The sequence below is a fragment of the Zootermopsis nevadensis genome, unplaced genomic scaffold (genome assembly GCF_977971745.1).
Source record: "Zootermopsis nevadensis isolate Lab colony 2312 unplaced genomic scaffold, Znev_1.0 Znev_ptg000017l, whole genome shotgun sequence".
NCBI lineage: Eukaryota > Metazoa > Arthropoda > Insecta > Blattodea > Termopsidae > Zootermopsis > Zootermopsis nevadensis.
In genome coordinates this window covers 17,761,798-17,785,120 of record NW_028259149.1, presented here as the reverse complement: position 1 = coordinate 17,785,120, position 23,323 = coordinate 17,761,798, and the positions used below count along the sequence as shown (strand labels likewise).

General features: G+C 36.7%; 1 protein-coding gene across 15 annotated transcripts in view; it reads right to left on the bottom strand.

Moving 5' to 3' along the window:
- Ndae1 (Na[+]-driven anion exchanger 1) overlaps positions 1-23,323 on the bottom strand; it is a 138,576-nt gene that overhangs the window by 4,007 nt on the left and 111,246 nt on the right. For 12 of the 15 annotated variants that reach the window (XM_022078830.2, XM_022078828.2, XM_022078829.2 and 9 more), the window contains 14 exons: positions 23,052-23,258; positions 21,954-22,099; positions 18,825-19,088; positions 15,355-15,520; positions 13,155-13,307; positions 11,753-11,902; positions 11,563-11,658; positions 10,475-10,654; positions 9,245-9,423; positions 8,492-8,702; positions 7,218-7,325; positions 6,038-6,169; positions 5,164-5,354; positions 2,540-2,648 (listed from right to left, as the gene is read on the bottom strand). In XM_022078830.2, coding sequence (XP_021934522.1) covers positions 2,540-2,648; positions 5,164-5,354; positions 6,038-6,169; positions 7,218-7,325; positions 8,492-8,702; positions 9,245-9,423; positions 10,475-10,654; positions 11,563-11,658; positions 11,753-11,902; positions 13,155-13,307; positions 15,355-15,520; positions 18,825-19,088; positions 21,954-22,099; positions 23,052-23,258 — 2,292 coding nt within the window. Of the gene's footprint in view, positions 1-2,457; positions 2,649-5,163; positions 5,355-6,037; positions 6,170-7,217; positions 7,326-8,491; positions 8,703-9,244; positions 9,424-10,474; positions 10,655-11,562; positions 11,659-11,752; positions 11,903-13,154; positions 13,308-15,354; positions 15,521-18,824; positions 19,089-21,953; positions 22,100-23,051; positions 23,259-23,323 lie in introns of all 15 variants that reach the window. The other 3 variants (XM_022078834.2, XM_087350660.1, XR_015535531.1) reach the window with 2 other exon arrangements.

Sequence of the window (23,323 nt, the reverse complement as noted above, 5' to 3'; positions counted from 1 at the left end):
CATGATTGCCTTAAATACCATGGTTGCCACGGTTACTAAGTTAACTCACTTTGGTAGACAGACAGTTAGACATGACCAACCCACATTGCTTTCTTCAGTGGCACTCAAAGAACACATAATTATGCTTTTCTATATTAAAAGCTTTTAGTTTTAGTGATATAAAATAATTATAAATGATAAATAAACAATTAAAATAGGATGTATGTATCCTATCTGACTGAATTATCCCACCATTTACCTGGAAAGGCAGAGGTAGATATAGCTGGAGAAAGTGAAATTTTTTTGTATATTTGTTAAAGTAAAATAAAGGGAAAGTAAAAAAATCGATTAATAGTTTCAAATACTTTCATATGAAGGTATAAAAAAGATTAATACAATGGCATGCTCTGACAGCTGTGGGATAACAACCTGATGAAGTGGAATATGTAGAAGTACGATGGTAACAAAAATAGTCTGAATTATTTATCAGCACAAAGAAAATTAAAAAGAATAATAATAAGTAAATGTGAGTGAAAGTGCCCATTTGGAAAGACTCAAATTTGTAACCAGACAGACTGAAAAAGGGGACAGAAGAAATGGGTGGATGGGAATTACAGTTACCAAGTATGAGACAACAGCTTAAACATGCAAACATTTTGTGTTGATCTTAAATTCTTATTCCTTTACGATGTTCTGTCTCTCCTTCCTTATCATATTCATACATGTAATCTTAACTATAAGCAAATCTGTATTAAAATTTATTTTTGGTTAAGCATTACACTACATGAAGTATTCACTTAACGTAACTTAACATTAATGACCCAGGTCAATCATTCATAGAATAGTACTGAACTGCGGAATATCACATTTGTATTAACAGGTGCAGGAATATACATTCTTTCTAATCATAACCATAAAAACACCATCGATTTATAGGCAGTTTCAAAATTAAGAAACAGCTTGTAAGGTAGTGGGGGTGTATCTGTTTGTGTGTGTTTTTTGCCTTACTAACCTGAAAAAGTCTGCTGATTTCTTTTAACTTAATAAAAAGTTCACGCCATTTGGGATCATTTAAACACCATATATTTTTAAAGCACTGTTTTCAATTATTTCAACATGGTCACCATGTAGATTTTTCACTGGAGATAATATTGGCATTATTCAAAAGCAGAATGTTCAAATATATATTATTATTATTATTTAGTGTTCTGTCTGACGACAGGTCCATATGAACAGGATCCTTCCATCCTTTTCTCGGACTGGGACCTGTTCATATACGTTCTTGGCAGATGATCCAGAAGTGGTTTGCCATTGCCTTCTTCTGTGTGTGAATGGAGTAATTGTTGGGATGCCACGGAGGAAAACTCCGTGTTGCCTAGACCACGGCCTTGCCCAACACAAGTTATAAATTCGGGCACCGCCGGGAATCGAACCCGAGACCCCAGGATTACAAGGCCAGCGTTCTAACCGCTAGACCACCGTGGCAACAAATATATATATATGTCTAAAATAGAAAACAACATGGCGGTATAATGAAAAAACACACACGCACACACACTTATGATTATAAACTTACTCGTTTTTTAAATGAAGCATACTGGGAGGGTTGAAAAGCCTCAATATCATAATAGAAAATATTTTCAAATTAAACAAAAACCCGATTGAATCTACATTTTGTGATCTCCTGCCTAGTACAGCATTCCACACAGCCATAAAAAGCAATGTCTCAATGCATATGCATACATCTACAAAACAATATGCAAATTATAAACAGAATGAAATTTGATATATAAATTTGAACACTTGGTTACATTAGAAGGTAGGAGGAATTATGCTAATGATTTGAGAATCTACAGCACAGTTCTTCTTATGGAAACACAATTTGAAACTTATGACAAACAAGAGCAAAAAGAAGTTGGTAAGACATGTAGAATACAATGGGGATAAGAGAACTACGAGTATATACACAATTTTGGGTCACAAAACCTGAAGGAAAGATAGCAACTGGGAAATGGGGGAAGCACTGGACTGGATTCAACTGAATCAGAATACAGTTGAATGGGGACTTGTGAACACCATAATAAAACTCTGGGTTACAGAAACAGTAGAAATCTATTGATCTGCATAGCTATTAACAGCTTTTCAAGATGGGCCCTGCTCAATGGAGTTAATGATAAAGTGTGAGAATGGAGTTACTGTAGTTAAATTATCCAATAAGCATACAGATCAGCGCTGTAAATTAATGAGGAGAAAGGGGTAAACAAGTACAACGGTTATAGGTAGAATTGCCTCACATACAAGAACTAGAACTGATAAAGACAGACATGATGTTGATTTCTATTTTATTACGTGGTGAGGATTATTTGTAATTTACCAGGACAACTGATTTAATCAAAAGCTAGCTGGTTAGCTTCTCTGCACATGCACAGAGGCCACAGCATGCTGGAGCAAGCTACCATAGTATCGCAGCCTACTTACAAACTGTGTATTTCATGTTGTCTCGAGAAGATCATTATGGTACAGTAGATTAGACCTTGGAATCTGAAGTGCCTATCCCCACCTTTATTGTCAATCCTTCTTCTTCTTCCTCTTCTGCCATTGTGGAAAGCCTCGTCTTTTCATCATCACTTACAGCATCCTTTTTGTTTCCTCGCTTTTTGGACTTTGAGCTGTTAAAGAGGATTACGCAAAATATCAGATTTACTGTACAAGAAAAGGGGCTTAAACCCCTGCACAACTGGGCTGCTGGCCAGACTTTAAATCTGATGCATGGCAAGTTGGACCGTGTGGAAGCATTGTGACAAATGGCCAGAAAAGGCTACAAAATAAATATTACAGTTACAGGAACATCCATGAAGTACATTATTATTTATCTGAAATACTTGAACCTTGCCATGCATTGTGGGTACCTTGTCGCCATGGCATGGCACATCCTCGGGTTGCAGATGGAGGAGATGACCTCCAGATATGGTGTGTAGCTGCAAATGTATTTAATAAGCATTCACAGACAGGTGACAAGGGGTGGTACTCCAGTTTGGGGGTTAGGCATGGGGAAAACAATTCCTCAACATAATAATAATAAATTGTTACAAAATGTTACACATAGCCTCAGACTGGGATGGATTCTTTGGAATATTGTAGAATATGTAATTAGGAAGGTACAAGGAAACCAAGTCGGAATGAAACTGAATTAGACACATCAGCTACCGGTCTATGCTGATGATGTACATCTACTGGGCAATAATATAAATACCATAAAGAAAGTGATGCTAGTAAGGACTTGGTGTAGAAGTAAACACTGATAAAATTAAGTATATCTTGATGTCTTGTCAGCAGAATGTAGGGCAAAATTGTAACATAAAGATAGCTAATGTATCCTTTGAAAATGTGGCAAAGTTCAGATATTTGGGAGCAACAGTAACAAAGATTCAATTCATGTAATGCTTGCTACCACTCATTTCAGAACCTTTGGTCTTCTCGTCTGCTGCCTAAAACGTAAAGATTAAAACGTACAGAACCATAATTTTGCATGTAGTTTTTCTATAGCATGAAACTTGGTCTCTAACACTAAGGGAGGAGCACTGACTGAGGGTGTATGAGAACAAGGTGCTGAAGAAAATATTTTGGCCTAGAGTTCCATAGTAAGGAGCTTCATACTCCTTCCCAAATATAATTAGACTGATCAAGTCAAGAAGGATGAGATAGACACGGCATGTAGCCCACAAGTGAGAGAAGAGAAACGCATACAAGATTTTGGTGGGCAAACCGGAAAGAGACCACTAGAAAGACCCAGACGTAGGTGGGAGGATAATATTAAAATTGGTCTTAGAGAAATAGGATGGGGTGGTGTGGACTGGATTCATCTGGCTCAGGTTAGGGACCAGTGGCAGAATCTTGTGAACAAAGTAATGAATGTTTGGGATCCATAACATTTTGGGAATTTCTTGAGTGGTTAAATGACTGTTGGCTTTTCAAAAAGGACTCAGCTCCATGGAGTAAGTGCATGAGCCTTACAACATATTTTTTCATTTCTTTATAATTTTAAAATCCACTTGCCGGTGGGGTTCTAAGGAAAAGGTTTGAACTTATGACAGAGAAAGTAGAATAACGAAGAAAATTATACAGGCATACCTCGTTTTATTGCGCTTCTCTTTATTGCACCTCGCAGATATTGCGTTTTGTTTCAAATTGAAGTTTTGTGGTAACCCTGTGTTGAGCAAGTCCATCGCCGCCATTTTTCCAACAGCATGTGCTCACTTCAAGTCTCTGTGTCACATTTTGGTAATTCTCGCAATGTTCTCGCATTGCTTTTTAGACATAATGCTATTGCACTCTTAATAGACTACAGTATAGTGTAAACATAACTTTTATATGCACTGGGAAACCAAAACATTCGTGTGACTCGCTTTATTGCGGTGGTCCGGAACCGAACCCGCAATATCCCCGAGCAATGCCTGTATAATGAGATGCTTCAAATTTCATATTCGAAAACTCATCAAATCAAGGAGGATGGAATGGATGGGGCATGCAACATACATGTGAAATACATATACAATTCAATTGCAAAACCTGAAAGGAAGATCCACCTAGGAGACCTAGGTATGGACAGCAGGATGCTATTAAGATGGATTTAAGGAAATAGAGGGTGAGGATGTGGACTCCATTCATCTGTTTCAGGACAAGAGTTCAGTGGTGGGCTCTCATGAACAAGACAATGACCCTTCACGTTCCATAAAAAATGTGTAATTTCTTGACAAGCTGAGCAATTTCACAATAAATATTCTACTCCATAGAGGTGGTCAGAAATCTGATAGAATCAATTGAAGGTAAGCCTATAATAATGTTTAAGAAGTAAATGAACTCACGTACAATACTACTAAATATTTATTAAAAAATAAAAAATGTTATGCATCTCTTACTGTTGTTATATTAATCAGAATTATAATGTCCTGCTAGTGGTTGGGTATTTGGAAAATAAATATGTCACACTTTTTCACACAGTAATAAAATTTAAAGTATGGACCTCTGAGACGTCGGTAAACTTCTACCAGACTACATGGCACAGCAACCCAGAAGGCAGCCATCTTCAGACTCACTGCCATGAAAACCTCAAATCCAACAAAAGATATTTTCTCAACTTCTTGTGTTAGGCAATAATTGTAAACATAAGTATTACTAAGTCACCTGTTCTTGTTAGGACTCTTTTTCTTCTTGTCATCTTTGTAAGCAGAGCCACCTTCATTTACTTGTTTCCATATACCAGTTTTGTTAACCTCTTCAGAGATATTGATTGAAGCAAGAGGAATTTTAATAATATTGCCATTAGCAAGAGGAATTTGCAGATTTCCAGTTGGATCAATATCAGCCTTACCTTCCTAATAAAATGAAGAGTATGACATTGTTTAACATAAACCATTACAAACACATACTTCCAGCTTAATATATTATAAAGTATATGGAAGGAAGAAAAGGAATTACAACAGGTATGAAGAACTGGTAATGCAAGTGATAAAGGTGTACTCCAGTGGAGTTCAAATATTTTCCAAACACAAACAAATAAAAATGATAGCAATAGGTGGGAATAATTCATATCACATATACCTACAGCATGAAAATGGTCCAACGTGATCAAAACTCTGTATAGCTCTTTAACATTAAAGACTAACAAACTTTTATTCTTTTGTTGTGTGAGACAGTGACACAATCATTACCTGTACCCTCTTACAAATATCAATAAGGTCAAAATGGATATCTTCTGGGTTGTTACGCCATGTAGTCTGGTAGACGTTTACTGACGTTTCAGATGTCCTTGCTACCTCCACCAGGATTGACGCAGCAAGGACATCTGAAACGTTGGTAAACTTCCACCAGACTACATGGCGTAACAACCTAGAAGACAGCCATCTTCAGACTCACCGCCATGAAAACCTCAAATCCTACATCAACAAGATGCATGAATATAATTATATAATTTTTTTAATAAGTTTCTATAAATTCTGTGTTGGTTCCATATCTTAAAATGCAACGGGTAATTGTAATATTTGTGTTTATTACTCACCTCTCCCGCCAGCTGTCTTCTCTCCTCTTCAGTCCGTTTGGTTGTTTCAGGCATGACATCATCAAGAATCTTGAGTTCTCGCCTTGTAAATACAAAATCTAGTAATTTACGAATACCAATCATCACCACCAACTGGAAAAGTCAAGAAACTCAGCCTAATTTCTATAATATTATAGCTATTTAGCCAACATAAAACAACGTGACTACCGTTTACACTAATACAAAGATGAGTTTCAAATATTGTAATTTTAATCTAATTGCTGAAACTTAATTGTTAATCACAGTGAATTATGTAAGACATAGTACATTCACGATGTACACAAAAACATTAAACGTTTCAGGACAGCAATTAGCAACTTATTTATTTTCCTCTCCTGCCCGTTCATCTTTTAAAATCCCCATGCATCCCCCCTTTGACATAAAGGGGACAGAGAAGGGAGAGGTTGCACATTCGGTCTAACCTCTGTATATGTTCCTGTTCTTAGATTGCAATTTGAAACATACTAAAAATTATAATTGACATGAAAATGGCTGTCTTCTGGGTTGTAGTGCCAAGTAGTATGGTAGACATTTACCAACATTACAGAGGTCCTTGCTATGAGCCGGGATAGCTCAGTCAGTATAGTGACTAGCTACGGGCTGGACGACCGGGGTTCGATCCCCGACGGGGGCAGAGGATTTTTCCTCTAGCCTCTGCGTCCAGACCGGCTCTGGGGCCCACCCAGCCTCCTCTACAATGGGTACCGGGGTCCTTTCCCGGGGGTAAAGCCGGCCGGGGCGTGATGCTGACCACTCACCCCCATCTAGTGCCGAGATCAAGGAAGAGAGGAGCTATACCTCCACTCACCCCCAAACGCCTACATGGTGTATAGTGGGACAAACTTTACTTTTTTACAGAGGTCCTTGCTGCCTATATCATGAAGGCAATGATGGAGCAAGGACAAACATTGGTAAACTTCTACCAGACTACACAACACCACAACCCAGAAGATAGCAATTTTCAAGTCAATTATAATTTTGAAAACCTCAAATCCTATTACTGACATGTTACAATGCAAACTTTCAACAACTCCAACTATACGAAAGTGGCCAACATTTTAAACAGAATCTTATATTAAACAAACAATATGATTTTCTCATTTGCAGAAGCATTGCATTTTTAGTGTTATTATATACGCACCATAAGAGGGAAGAGAATGGAGGTTGTGCTGAAAGATTTGATGACCCACAGAATCACCAGACAAGTCAGCTGGATGATTGTGAATATGTGTACACGTTTCAAGGGCACCTGAAACACAAATGACATCATGCTAAGGCGCACAAAGAAATTTAAAGAATGTAACAATTCTCTTTCTGGTATTAATACTTAAAATTTAATTTTTAAATATCTCCTATAAAAAATAAACATTTGTATGAAGCATATAGCAAACACTGGGTAAATGGTTTTTGTAAAGTGGTTTGCAAATTTAAATTATATTCTTGGAATACTGGGAAGTGTGGAAATGACATAAGGAAGTCACGGAAGAGACTTTATCATCTGATGAGTAGCGTGCCTTCAGTTTTCACTGACAAATTAGCATCTAGTTTTGAAATTACACAACACTGCTAAGGCAAGGTTTTATTATATCATAACAATGGAGCAACAAAATACAGACAAAAAGGATATACATGGGTACCTTAAAACCCTTCAATACACCCCATGGCAACCACAGGCGCACACTCTGCCGCAATTGCTACAGAAGACCTAACATTTCTTTTCCTTAAGTACTTTCACAGAATGAAATACTGAAATTGTTATAATAGTAGCAATTTGTCCACAACAGTAACAGTTTCTGTCTACAATATGCAACATAAAGGTGCATCATAGTATTGTGTTCCCTATGAGCTGCAAACAGAGAAGGCCTATGCTAGATGAGCAATTAACATTATACAGCCATCTCAAATTCATGAGATACAGGAGGTACTCATGTGGTAAAGATGTCCACAGTGGTCTTCTGAGTTGATATACACTCTGTAGACATTAAGTCAGGTTACATTTTAGGTTTTATTTTGGGTTTGGTTATGTCAGGTCACATAAGGTCAGGCTAAGTTAGGCTAGTCTGGATTATGTTAGGGTAAGTTAGGTTAAGTTATGTTAGATTTCGTTTAAGTTATGTTAGATTTAGGTCAGGTTAGATTGGGCTAGGTTAGACTACGATACGCTAGGTTAGTTTAGACTAGGCCAGGCTGGATTAGGCAAGGTTTGGTTGTTAGTCTAGGGAAAGCTAGACTAGGTTAGATTATGTTAGGTTGGGTCAGGTCACGTGAGGCCAGGTAAGATCAGGTCAGTTGAGGTCACTTCATGTCATGATGGGTTCAGTTACAAGCATTCCTCTGAAATGTTGGTACCCACCTACAAGTATACAAGGCATCACAAGCCAGAAGATCACCACAGAAATTTAAAACTCTGCTTACCTGTCGAAGGAACATGTGATCTGGCTGGTATTTAACGGGCATAAATATAATGAGAAGACGATCGACAAACTGCAGTCCCCTGAGAGATGCCACACCCATATACAGGAATACTCCAAACAGGACAGGCATGGGGATATTACCCAGCACTGGAGTTAGCACTACAGACAGCCCAATCATCAAGAAGATCAGGATGTGAGTGACACGTTGTTCCCTGCAGCACAATATTACACACCGCACTTTAGTTTTGCTTACTTAAAAGTATCAGGTCCAAAACATTCAAATGTCCCATTTATTTAGAAGAGAAATAAGCAAATGAACCATATGGAAAGACTCATGCTACATGCAGCAAGACACCTACCATCCGGCAGCCTTTTCCAGATAAGAAAATAAAATGTTACTGCATTACCTAATTGGAGCATCTGTCCACACTCGGAAAATGTCGTTATTAATGCTTATATATGTTTCCGGCAAACTATGAAATTCGGCAATGTATAGAATGCCTAAAGTCGGTAGGCAAAGTATGAAATTCAGGCATTTTATAAAATGCTTAGAACTTTTAGGCAATGTATGAAACTAACAGTATATTTCATACTTTGCCTAGGTATTCTATAGAATACCTAGGATTTTTTTTTTAAAATGCCTCGGATTCTTCAAGCAAAGTATATAACAAAGAAGTTTCTATAATATGATTTATACTCACCGCTGTGAAAACCTCAAAACTTACTTAATGTAACTTCCACACAAATTACATACCTGACACCCAAAAACTGGGGTTTCTCACCAGGAGCTGCACATTCTGATTCTAGCTTCAGCGAATTGACATGATTGATTGACAAAACAGTAGCAGCCACAAACCAAGGCAAGCCCATAGCTGAGCATATAATTATAAGTATGGCAAGAACAAATAAGTCCAGATGATAACCACAACCTTTCTGTAATAAATAAGAGGATTCATACAGCACAGAATACATTACAACACTTTTTTAATGTATTTATTATTTTTGGTTTATAGTTGATGTTCTGACAAAATTATTAATGAATAACAAATGGATAGGACATGGAAGAAAGCTGCTGTGGCCTAATTTAAGATACTGTCTCAGCACTTACTTGGAGGGACTAAGGAAAATCACAAAAGTCCACAGTCCAAATAGCCAGTCTCTGGGCTGAGATTTGAATCCAGGACATCCCAAATACAAATGTGTGCATACCACTGGACAACTACATTTGCTGTTTGGAAGTAGGACTGTGTGTGAGTTGAGTAACATAATCAATGAAACATACTACAGTTTTGAATTTTTGTACTTTTTGTACTTCAGAAATTATGCCAAATGCTGCTACTGTAACAAAAAATTAATTATTCCTTTAAAGTATTACAATTATCATATGTTATTAAGATTAATCTCTCAAATAATCAGACAAAGATATTTTTCTCTATGTGTATATTTTAAGCACTTTTACTTGCCTGCACCTGCCCACTCTATGGACGGCACACGAGAACGCAGTTGGAAAAGTTCGCCGAAATGTCAACATCAATTTAAAAAATTGGGAAAGTTAAACAAAGTTTTTTAATGCAAATGATTATTCTGAACATGTACCCACTGCCTCAAAAAAGGAACTCACCTCAGACAAGAATATTGTTTTCCAAGACCTGTTTATTAATGTAGGATTATATTTCTTTTATTTTTCTGTACATTTGATAGGTCCTGAGTCATCATAAGCTTCCTCCAGTAAATAGTGTTATTTATTAAAGGTGACTTAAAAGCATGCAGTTCTCTAGTAGGGTCATTATCCTACACATCAGTTAACTATGTTATATAAAGTAATTGCACAACGGAGTACAATACTATTCATCTTGTGCCTCATACCAAGGTTTGAGAACCATCTGGGCATGCAGTGTTGATGGACCACAAACTGCTCAAAAGGAGGGAAATACATGTCAGTTTAGAAACATATATATAACCTATATTAGAGTTCACTTCATACCTTGAGTTTGTTCTCCTTCCGATTAACTATAACCGCTGAAATCTGTTGATCCATGAATATAAGGATAGTCCCAAGAAGGGCAGGCAAGAAAGCAAGGAGAGCTGTCCATATTGGATTATTGTTGAATGGTGAAATAATCCAGCCTCTATTCTCCAGTGTTGGCTTGAATTCATTTGGCACCTACACAATAATGTTATTTATCTGTTCAAGGCTACAAAATTAACGTACTGGGCACGGGATTTGGCGCAAAAATCTACAAGCTCTGCGATTGAACGGGGTGTACATGGGGCCTACCTAGGAAAGCAGCATCAATACACCACTGATAATATGGTACCATAACGCAGCTTGAAAAGAGAGTTTTAAAGATGCAGGCCACAAGTTGTATCTACGAGATAACTACTTTACATCTCCTGATCTTTTCTGAAGGCATGTATAATAGACATATTGTTTGCTGTGGCACTTTCAGTACAATAGGAATGGAATTCTGCCAAATTCTGGCCCCAAAACCATTCAAATGAAGAAAGAAGATGTTATAAACAGAGTCTGCGGAAACCTCACAGTAGTGTTTTGAAAATACAAGAGAGAGGTGTGTCATTGTTTGCAGGACCCAAACATAATGAGTATGAATAATCAATGTAACGTGAGACGTGAAGCTAGTAGGACATTTAGGAATAAGAAAAGGAAATATATATGAAAGGCAAAATTATTGAACTTGAGACAAAGAGTAAGGACAAAAGTATCAGACATCTGTACAGAGGCATAAACAATTTTAAGAAAGGTTATCAACCTCGGATTAATTTGGTAAAGGATGATAATGGCAATGTACTGACAGATCCAATCAAAATTTTGAATAGGTGGAAAAAATTCTTTAACCAGCTCTTAAATATTCATGGGACTGATGATGTTAGATAGATTAAAATACATATGGCTGATCTGTTAGTGCCAGAACCTAGATTAGATAAGTTTAACTAGCCAATTGAAAGTTCATAAGAAGGGGGGCCAAGACTGAGTGTGGTAATTACTGGGGAATTTCTCTACTATCAACATCATACAAAATTCTATCAAAAATTCTTCTGGCAAATATTTACCTGTAATTTAGGTGTCTTGATTCCTGCATAAAAGTCCAATCCTGTCATGGACAATATTGCAATGATAACAGCAAAGTCACTGAAAAATTGCCGGACCTAAGAAACAGACAAACGCTTCTGGAAATTAAATCAATCTAGAATATTATGTAAGATTTAAGCTTATTTTAATAGAAAATGTAATGTTACTTACCTTTGATGGAAAGAACAATGCATTTTTGAAATCCTTCAACTGTACTGAAATTATGAATGTTCCCACAAACAAAACAAAAGACATCAGGAATACATCAGGCACATAATGTGGAGTATCACAACCAGCACCCATCATAGTACCATTCTTCAACTGTAAAGGAAAATCACAATGTTACACAATTTATTTATTTTTATTTGTAGTGTTCTGTCTGACGACAGGTCCATATGAACAGGATCCTTCCATCCTTTTCTCGGACTGGGACCTGTTCATATACATTCTTGGCAGATGATCCAGAAGTGGTTTGCCATTGCCTTCTTCTGTGTGTGAATGGAGTAATTGTTGGGATGCCACGGAGGAAAACTCCGTGTTGCCTAGACCACGGCCTTGCCCAACACAAGTTATAAATTCGGGCACCGCCGGGAATCGAACCCGAGACCCCAGGATTACAAGGCCAGCGTTCTAACCGCTAGACCACCTCATCTTATTATTATTTAGTGTTCTGTCTGACGACAGGTCCATATGAACAGGATCCTTCCATCCTTTTCTCGGACTGGGACCTGTTCATATACGTTCTTGGCAGATGATCCAGAAGTGGTTTGCCATTGCCTTCTTCTCTGTGTGTGAATGGAGTAATTGTTGGGATGCCACGGAGGAAAACTCCGTGTTGCCTAGACCACGGCCTTGCCCAACACAAGTTATAAATTCGGGCACCGCCAGGAATTGAACCCGGGACCCCAGGATTACAAGGCTAGCGTTCTGACCGCTAGACCACCGTCGGTCTGTTACACAATACAGTACATAATTTCCTTCTAAAGCTTCACTCTCTACACCAGTGTTCTGTAACCAGGGTGCCACCAAAAGGTTTCAGGCATGTCACATATTTTTATAAGAAATTCGCATGTTATTGTGAGAAAGAGGCAACAGCTTATCTTTTCTAGTCCACAGGTTTTCATAGGTCGAGTTCAATGTATAACATTGGCTTTCAGGTGAGGGCCATTTGGAATGTTTTGGTGTTAAGCAATGTTTTGGAAACTGATAGGTTGACAATCAATCTCCACAGCAATTGTTTTAATGTTTCGACCTTAAAAGGTCATCTTCAGGTAGTTATCTAAACTAATAGATATGGCTGTTGACTTGTATACATATATTCTGTTGCTGACTTCACCATGTAATGGACTGTGTCTTAAGCAGCAGACATGATCTGACTATTTTGCTTTTGAAATATCACTTCCCTTTAGAACTCAACTTATTTGTGCAAAAATTGTAATTTTTATCTTAATCTTTGAAGAAGTAAAAGCAAATGGAAGAAGGCATGACTTAAAGTTACAGCATGATAGTTCATAAATTCTATTTACATGCCTTAAACTATATTTCTATTCTAAAAAGTCCAATATAAACTTACTAGACATTCTTCCTTGTTTAAATATGTCCAGTTAACATTCTCAGGATAAGATGACCTGTTAGTATATGTGCAGAAACAGTCATAATTAAGTACTGCGTCACCATGAGTATTGATAGGAAACTGCTTTCCAATATCGAGTACATTCTCAACAGCCTGAAAAATTGAACATTTATTCCAGCACTAAAATATCAACCCTTCAAATGTATTTAGCATCAGCAAAACACATCCTTGTAGCTGCTACTTAAAGCCATATTGAAACATGTAACAACAAAAAATATCATTTGCACAGAATAACCTGTCAATTTCCTACTTCATATTTCAATAAATTTGCCAATGCTAGGGTAAGTCATAAGGTGGCGACTGACTTGTAACATTTACTCGTAATGTAACATTCGCGGCGAGCGTGTTACATTACACCACAACTGGTGTGGCGTATCGAATGCTTGTTTTAAACGCTCGGCACGACTGTGCTCATGTGTGCTCCATTCATTTCGTTCAATATGTCGGACATGGAGGTTGTGTTATCTTTGTTCCATTTAATACGCTACTGTTATCTAAAGAACTTGTGAATGCTCGTTACGACGCCGCTCGACTCACTGACTGACTTGTAATGTAACACTCAAAGGGATTCGCGAAAAAACCGACAACACGATGGAGCGCCCGCGAGCGTAAGCGGCTCGCATCGAGCGGCTCCGTTCGCTGTCTTCACTTGTGTAATGCTCGATTTGTAACGCGTTACATTACAGGCAAATGTTACAAGTCAGTCGCCACCTATAAAGGTTGAGAAACTGTAAAACAAATTTTGGAAAGTTCTCAGATAGGTTTACTGACTTTTCTAAAAAAATTCATAGAAATGTGATTGTGTAATTAACATGCAAACTTAAGTTTGATGTGACAGTTTTCCTAAATTATAGATTATATGAAATATAGGCTGAAAAGTACCAACTGTACTGTATTTCACTTGTAAATTTTACCCTGGCACCAGTAAATTAACACCTGTTCAAATGAACGCACTCCCCCAATGGCTTATAACACTGCACTTCTGTCGCACGTACTTTCAAAATAAATGTAATTAATGCAGTTGTGTTTCCAATTGAAAATGCATATAGCCCATTCAATCAACCAGCAGTTAATGTTCCCAAAACTGTTAAATTACATGGTTAAATTATGCTTTATAAATGCATTACTGCTTTTATACAGTTGAAAGCCATTATAATTATTCTTAGAAAATTTTCCACTTTGTTTAATTAAATCTTTTGGATTCCAACACCAAATAGTCTTATAGGTGGTTACCAATGTTTTGGAAGAATTCAAAGCCTCCATCTTGTGGGTAGAAGATAGAAATGGTGTGTTCCTTTAAAACAGCGGTAACCTTCCATAAGATTAAAATGGTATCACAACCCAGAAGACACCAACCCACATTTTCATCATTGTAAATACTTAAAATCTCATATACCATAATAAAATTCTCTCAGGCTACCAGTAGATGGTACATTCAGTTCCCACTGGGGTTTAAAGGGTTAATATTTGTGCTTTTTAAAGTGGAGTTTGTTCTATAAGGTTGTATCATGAACAGAAGAAAATTTCATTTCTCTATAACCAAAATTGTGGTAAACAAATACTTTTCCTTCAAAGCTTAAACTTTTAAGTTGCCAGATGTTGGCATTAAAAACAGTTGAAAATGGCTGTCTTCTGGGTTGTTGCGCTGTGTAGTCTGGTCGATGTTTACCAACGTTTCGGAGGTCATACTGCCTCCATCATCAGGGCGATGAGTATGAAGATTTCTGTCTTCTGGGTTGTTGCACCATGTAGTCTTGTGAAAGTTTACTGATATTTCAGAGGTTCTTGCTGCCTCCACCATCAGGATAGAGGCAGCAAGGACATCTGAAATGTCAGTAAACTTCTACCAGACTACAAAGCGCAACAACCCAGAAGACAGCCATCTTCAGAATAACAGCCATGAAAACCTCAAATCCTACTTAAAAACCGTTCCACCTCCGATGGTTGTTTTATCTAGCTTTTGTTTTGCACTAGCCTACTTCAGCAAATGGTTTAACCAACATTACTTTTTTAACATGTATTACTTTACCAAAGAGTCTGTAAATTATCTCTCAAAATTTACTAGAATAACGAAATATATCATTCTTCATTCACATTTCAAACAGGATTGACATCTGCACGAAACATGTAGAATACTTACTTTATAAATGAAAATGAAAGCTATAAGAGTTGCGAAATTTTCTTCTGTGAACCGTGTGATGTAGCACACTAGGACACTTGCATCTATAGCAACCAAGATTAGGAGGATTAGTGCAATCCACATTCCAATCCAGAAACGAAATGACATGTAATCCCATTCCTTTGATCTGAAAGAAAATAAACAATAAGTGCTGTATTAAAAATATATTAAAATTGGCCGTCAATCACAATATAAGATAATTAAAAGATTAAAATATCATTTTTTTTCGTTCCTTATCGAGTACTCGATTTACATGTGGAACATTTACGACATGTTTCGGCTATCAATAGAGCCATCATCAGGTGTTATGTTATAAACTTTTTAACTGAATTACTGAATTTTACTGATTTTTTAATGATTTTTAGTTTTCATTTTTCTTATCATTTTTCTCATCCTTCATATTGTATCTTCATCCGTTGTTGTGTCACTAAAAATCATTAAAAAATCAGTAAAATTCAGTAATTCAGTTAAAAAGTTTATAACATAACACCTGATGATGGCTCTATTGATAGCCGAAACATGTCGTAAATGTTCCACATGTAAATCGAGTACTCGATAAGGAACGAAAAAAAATGATATTTTAATCTTTTAATTATCTTATATTGTGATTGACGGCCAATTTTAATATATTTTTAATACTATTTAAATAAATCACAATATGACGCACCTACAATATCTTAATAAGTGCTGTGTTAGTACAAAATAAATATCATCTAGCTTGTGCTTGTTCACGTTCCAGAATTGTATATAAAACATGGAGGAAATATGTTATGTCAAGATATTAATGATATGCAAACTGGATAACAGTTGAGAGGGGAAGTTCATGGTCTAGATAAAAAAGTATTTTATATGTTTTATCTAGTTGAAAAGTATTTTTCAGGTTTTTGAGGTTCTCACAATGCTGAGTACAAAGATTGCTGGCTGCCTTCAGTTAAGAGCTGTGTAGTCTCGTAGAAGTTTACCAGTGTATCAGAGGTTCATTGCCCTGATGATGATGGCAGCAAGGACCTCTGAAATGTTGGTAAACTTCTATCAATGGCACTACAACACAGAAGACAGCTATTTTAATTAAAAATCTGTAATAATGACTGATCCTGATATTCAAACCAGGAGTCTTCTCAATCGACAACTAGTATATCCTGTATGTTAATTATGCTGTTAACTTGTCTACACTATAATGAATTTTAATGGTTCTGAAGTTGTGTGCTGCAGCATATTAGTGTACCACAAGCTTTTGCCAATGCACCACAAGACTTTGAACAGAAGCATGATTGTATAAAATTAAATATACAAATTAAAAATTATATAACTGTTAATACCGCATCATTATATATAACTGAGACCGACAGACAACGATGTTCTGCAAAACAAAGAAGTGGTAGTGTTTTGTATTTTATTACAGTACAGAAATCCACCTTCCCTTTGTGATGTAACATACCAATGAACAAAATAAGTCACAAATGTTTCAATTAAGAACCTTGGAAACAAAAAAATACACCTATTAGCAACGGTGGATAGAAATGGAAAATTTCACAAATCATTAATATCCTCAGGAGCTGATGGGCTGCTGAATTATTATGAACTTCAATGTGGCCTACTCTTTCTGTAAAGAAATACTCATTCCTGCATTAAACCTTCTTTCAGAATGACTAGAAATAAAATTTTGATTAATTACACGTGTGAATTGTTTCAATAATATTTATAAAATCTTGATAAGAGCCTAAAAGTTTTTGATTTTAAAAATGAAAAAATGACCATGGTATTCTTTATACACAGGCAAACACACAAAGTAAAATGGCTGGGGTTCACAATGAAGTCTTTGCTAAGCTAAGTAGGAAGCATTATACAAAATTTGGAAACCACTCCAAAGCTAAAGCTTTTTAAATTGATACATGTATAAAAATGTAATCATCTTTCTGTTTTACAATAATTTAAATTTAAAACAAATAAATTACATTACTTAAAAATAGGTGTGGCTCTTATAAATTTCAGGTCTGTATTCTAATACTATAACAGTTTTCAGTTGAATTGACGGCTGAAGCGTGCATCAATCATATGTACTGTGCCATGGTAGGAAGTAGTGGTGGTAGGTGGAGGGGCAAGATAGTGAGGAAACAGCATAGAGTGGTGCCAGATGTAGCATCGCGGAACATTGGATTCCAGTGAATGGTTACAACACTACGCAAAAAAACATTTAAGAATTGGCAACAATGCAGCGCGGCTGCCGATGCTTCTACTACGAGTTTTCTGAGCACACCGAGGTCTCCATGCTTACCAACAGACCTTCTCTGCGCTGATTGGTCACTCACAAAGAGCAGAACCCAACTCAGTCACCAATTCCGCTAAAAAATACTATTGTGTGCCAAAAAAAATGAATATCCCAAGTGTGCCGCAAAGCACCGAAATGCAAAGAACCGCTGACTCACACTATCAAACAATCAACAGAAAACAGAGAAAATTGTACTTTCTGCAATATGCAACCTGAAAATGGATCACACCCCAAAAATAAGCTTCAAGTGCAACTTTGAAACCCCTCTAAACTTACACAAATTATATCCACAAGACCACACTCCTCCCCCAATATTGTCAGGGTAATTAAATCAAGAAGAATAATATGGGCGGGGCATGTGGTGAGCATGAATGGGACAAGATGTGTGCACCAGGTATTGGTTGGAAAGCCTGAGGGGAAGAGACCTCTGGGGAGACCTAGACGTAGATGGGAGGATAATGTCAGACGGGATCTATGGGAGATAGGAGTTGAAGGAGACTGGATTTTGTTGGCCCAGGACAGGGTCCGGTGGAGGGCTTTGGTTAATTCGGTGATGAACCTTTGGGTTCCGTAAGCCATCTGGTTGGTTGGGTCCACTATTTGGGAAGCCTGAGGGGAAGAGACCGCTGGGGAGACCTAGACGTAGATGGGAGGATAATCTCAGGTGGGATCTATGGGAAGCAAGGATCTTTCTCTGCTGTCAGCTGTGTTATATGTGTCTGTAGTGTAACAACACAGCCATGCAAATGTGACAAATAAGACAATGGTCCAAAATAAAGAAACATTATGGTAGTGACATGAACATTGAGATTAACCTTTATCAGTCATGCGTTACAACTTATGCATATTCAGCTGGCCATGCACTGCAGTAGCATAATAATAAACTATTATTCACCCCACAGTTAAAGTAAAGGGATTTGAACAATCTATTTTCATAAAATTAAGGTTACACAAACTATCTGTGATCAGTATTATAATTTTTACGTCATTTAACAAAAACTATAGTGCGTGATTATCTTTACATCAGATTTATATATGACAATGTATAATAAACATGGCAAGCAATGAGGTATGTAAAATCACAGAATTCATTATAAAATGTGTATTCAAAGTGGAATAAAACTTACTACACCTGTTAGTGCAAAGTTATGAGCATACTCACTTGCAAAATTCATACATGATGGTCTCAAACACTAGAACTGGACCCGTGGATCCCAAGATGGTTAGTGGTTGCCCAGAGAAGAAACCATAGCCTATACCACACACAAAACCAGACACCAAGGACTCCATAGCAGCCATGTTATTTCCCGTCGCATGGCCTAAGAGACCGCCAAATGTAATTATGGGTGATAGGCAAGCGAAGTACAAGAAGATCCAAGAAGCTACACACTGCATGGCCAGGGCATCCTTAAAATCTGACCAGTACCTAAATAATGATTACAAAACAGCATGTAAACAGCTTCATAACAATTATTTCGAATATGTGAATGAGCAAATAAACAATGATCAAAATATCTTCAATTTAAACTTTATTGTAAACCGCAACAGCGTAGCTGAACCCGGGACACTTTCGATGATACTGAAAAATGTAAAACAATGCTATATCCTCAAACACCACAAAGGAGTAGGAAGGTCTTTCTTTCCCTGAATACACAACTTTTAGTACCAAAAGCATAAGAGACTGAGCGCGACTAGGAGCCAGGCTGGACAGCGGAAAACAAAAAATCCCTGCCCATTAAGAACCAGGCACTAGTTATTGGGCCTGTATCAAGCCCCTTTACTGAACATACTTTCCTGAGCTCAGGTAAGAAGATCTTACAAAATTAAACAACACTTAAAAAACAAATTAAACAAGTATTATGTAAGACTTGAGGTTCTCACAGCGGTGAGTATGAAGATATCCGTCTTCTGGGTTATTGCGCCCTGATGACGGAGGCAGTATGACCTCTGAAACGTTGGTTAACATCGACCAGACTACACAGCGCAATAACACAGAAGACAGATATCTTCAAACAAGTATTAACTAATTAACACACATCAAAGGCAGTTATTATTTGAGGAGAACAATTTTAAGTTCATTATGTCTGTCGAGCTCTCTCCACACATTAATCATTAGATGTGTTTCCCAAAACTGGATATTGATGGAATTTTGCAATGAGATTTGATCCTAATAAGATAGGTACTTAATTCAAAACTCTTAGACATTGTACGGACTCAGAGATTGATGCCAGCATTTCATGGAAACATACTGCATCCATCTTCCGCCCGGAAGATTGAGACAGCATACTTTTTTGAAACATTGTCATTTACTAACAAGTCTACAAAAACAAAATAATGGCATCATCATCATCCTCACTCTCAACCTCAAATCTAACACTAGCAATTCATACATCATACTGCCATCTGTCTAATATTTGTTGCCATGAAAATCACTGTAACACACATACCTTAAGATAAGTAAACTTTGACAGTATCAATCCATAATTTTAAATAATAACCCATAAATTTTACATATAATACAAAAATTACAAACATACCAATACAATGTACCCTCAGAATATTACAAATTTGCATTTGACAAATACTTTGTTTTAAGCAACTGCATAATGTTGCTAAACTATCAATTTGAACAATTATCACTGAAAATAAAAACTAACGAAAAGTTATCTCAAAATGCAGGGGAATCTTAAATTAATAATTAAACACTTGAGGTTCTATTTCAGTGCATAATTTCCATTACAGTACTATTTACTTCAAGATGTAAAATATAACCTTTTAAAATCTTCTATTAATCCCAATATTTGTTAAGTTTTAATATATGTACAGAAATGTGTTTCACATAAAATTTGTTACGCCCTCAGTGGTCTAGTGCTTGCCACTGGGCTCAAAGTTTGTGGGTTCAAACCCAGCTGGGGTCGATGGATTTTTAAGGATGATAAAAATCCATAGCATGACTTCGTTCAGAGGAGAATTAAAGCCAATGGTCCTATGTCATAGATTTATGGCATGTAAAAATACCTTGCCTTGAGCAACTGTCCAGAATGGTCCAAGGGCCCAATCCTTGATAGGAAATCATGATTATGATGTTATTACACAAAATTTCAGAATCCCACATTAAGAAGCATTAGAACCATACCTCATAAGTTTGTTTGGTCACCACATTGATACTACTAATGGCAACATATTAATGAGTACAAAAAGTAGATTGGCTTTCAATGATGTGACATTGCCACCTACTTTCATAAAAATCTGTATACTGGTTCAAAAATATTTTTAGGGGCAGTCATGCGAATATGATGATATAATAAAAATACCTGCCTTATAAGATAAGAAAAGTGTATTAATACAGTCATCCAACCTCACACCTGAACATGTCTCAAATTGCGTTGTATGATATGCAGGTAAATAGTATACAAACATACAACTGTCATACAAAACCTTCACAGAATAAAGAAATTTAATAGTAGGTAATCAACTTTAATCCACTCAAAGCAAGAAAAAATGTAGTCTGCAGGCAACTCTCGGTTTACGAACGAGCTCTGATCCAAGACGTTGTTCGTTATATGTTTTTGTTCGTTACGTGTATCTTGCATTCCTGAGCTTTTACGATACATATCGTATACGTTACGATACTCGACTGGTTCAAACCATAATGACGAGCTATGTCCACCTGCTTCTGACCTCTTTCTGTCCTTTTTATGATGTCTAGCATAGTTTCTAAACTAATTCTGCATCTTTTATTACTACCAATATCAGCACCAGCACTACTATTTCGCTTTGGACCCATGATCGCTTAAATTTTTAAAAACATATTTTAAAGTCACCAAATGCAGAACTAAATTTGACCGCCTAAGATAACTTAGGCAAAGCAAGCGATGATCCTATTATATTATAATAGGCGGAATCACCGATTTCTTCCCCACGAGAAAACATTCTACACGGCGTGGCATGTAAACCAACGTTTGCTTACTGGCTAGATTAGTTTTATTAACCAAGAAGAGTTCAGTATAATTATCAAATAATAATTTTCTGATAATTATTGTAATAAATACATTTTTTAAAAGTTTATTTATTTAAATCTTCCAATTATGTTCACTGTACATTTGGCATTTCGTTTTATAAGGATCTCTACCTATTGGCGACTTTAAGAAATTTTGAATGGTGACGTTCGTGATAGAGAATGTTCGTAAATCAAATGTTCATAAACCGAGAGTCGCCTGTACTTCAAACAAACAACTTTTAAGAATTATAAACAAACACAATATAGTCTCTCTGAGAAATGACTGCTTACCAAGGTACTTTCCGCTTGATATCATTAATGAGACCGCCAAACAGTCTTCCTGATCTTTCCAGTCCTGACTCTTCCCTCAGCTTCTGTTCATCTTCCTCTTCATCAGGTTCATCCTTTTGTTTTTCAGGTGGTCGTTTTCTTTGATCCTGCACAAAATACACGTGGTTTACTTCACTGAGCAATTTAATAATAACTTTCACCATTTGTGGACAAAATTAATTTACAATTGTCACCTTTGTAACAATTAAATTCTTAACTCATAGGTATTTGACTTCACTGTTGGCATTTTGGAATGAGAAGGATCACCTGAAGAATAGAAAATATTGTGAAGAATTTCTGATAAAATCCCTCCTTCAAATGCTTCAGTCTGTAAGTTGAGGCTAGCAGGAACTATAAACTAATGATTATACAAAGTGATCCATTAGTGCATACTCAGTTTTAAACAAGAATTTCTGGGAATAACATATCCTTTTGAATGCTCTACTCAATATGGTAAGGGTATCATGAAATATACAATTATGTTATCTATTTCTTAACATAATTTCCAATATTACAGATTCCAATCATGTTAAATATGCCAGGTTTAACCTCAAAATTACTAATATTTCCCAGGTTTGTAACTGTTAACATATTCACATGCCTAGCTCCAAGATTCATCAACTGTCACTATCAAACCAAACACTGAACACAGATTCTGAACGCGCTATTTTTTTTACATTGTACAATCCCAGGACATACATAAAACAACAGCAATAATATGACAACAACGAAATGATGATACGAGTTGCATAATTTTGAGTTCTACCACGCAAAGCAAAATATTTGGTAATATTTTGTAATCCCATGCCAACGAGTATGAAGATGCCTTATCTTCTAGGATGTTACACAGTATACCCTGGCGCTGACTAACATTTCAGACAAGCGTACTGCGTCTGTCATCATGATGATGACCCAGATAGTAAGATCCTCTAAAATATCAGTCATTATCTACTAGAATAAGTAGGGGAATTACGTAAATTTAAGTTATGTTTCAGAAAACAGGGTAAGTATTTTCAGATTCTATTTGTCTGTAAGATTAAAATATTATAATTAAAATACCTGAGAAGGGACTGCAGCTGGAGGCTCGATCCTTATGGAGGGGTCCCATTCTCCTGGAGGAAGCACTGTTACTGCATCCAGGAATTCATCTATTGCTGCCAGCAGATGATTACGGTTGCGAGCTTTGTACGCCACGTCGTGGAACACCTCATCTGACATAAGTGTAGCCATGGCACGTCCCACTTCATGAAAGTTTGCCAGTCCACCCTGGGAACAACATGTTGTAGAAGCCACATTAAACTATTCTTTTTAAGCAATAGAAGTAAAGAAAA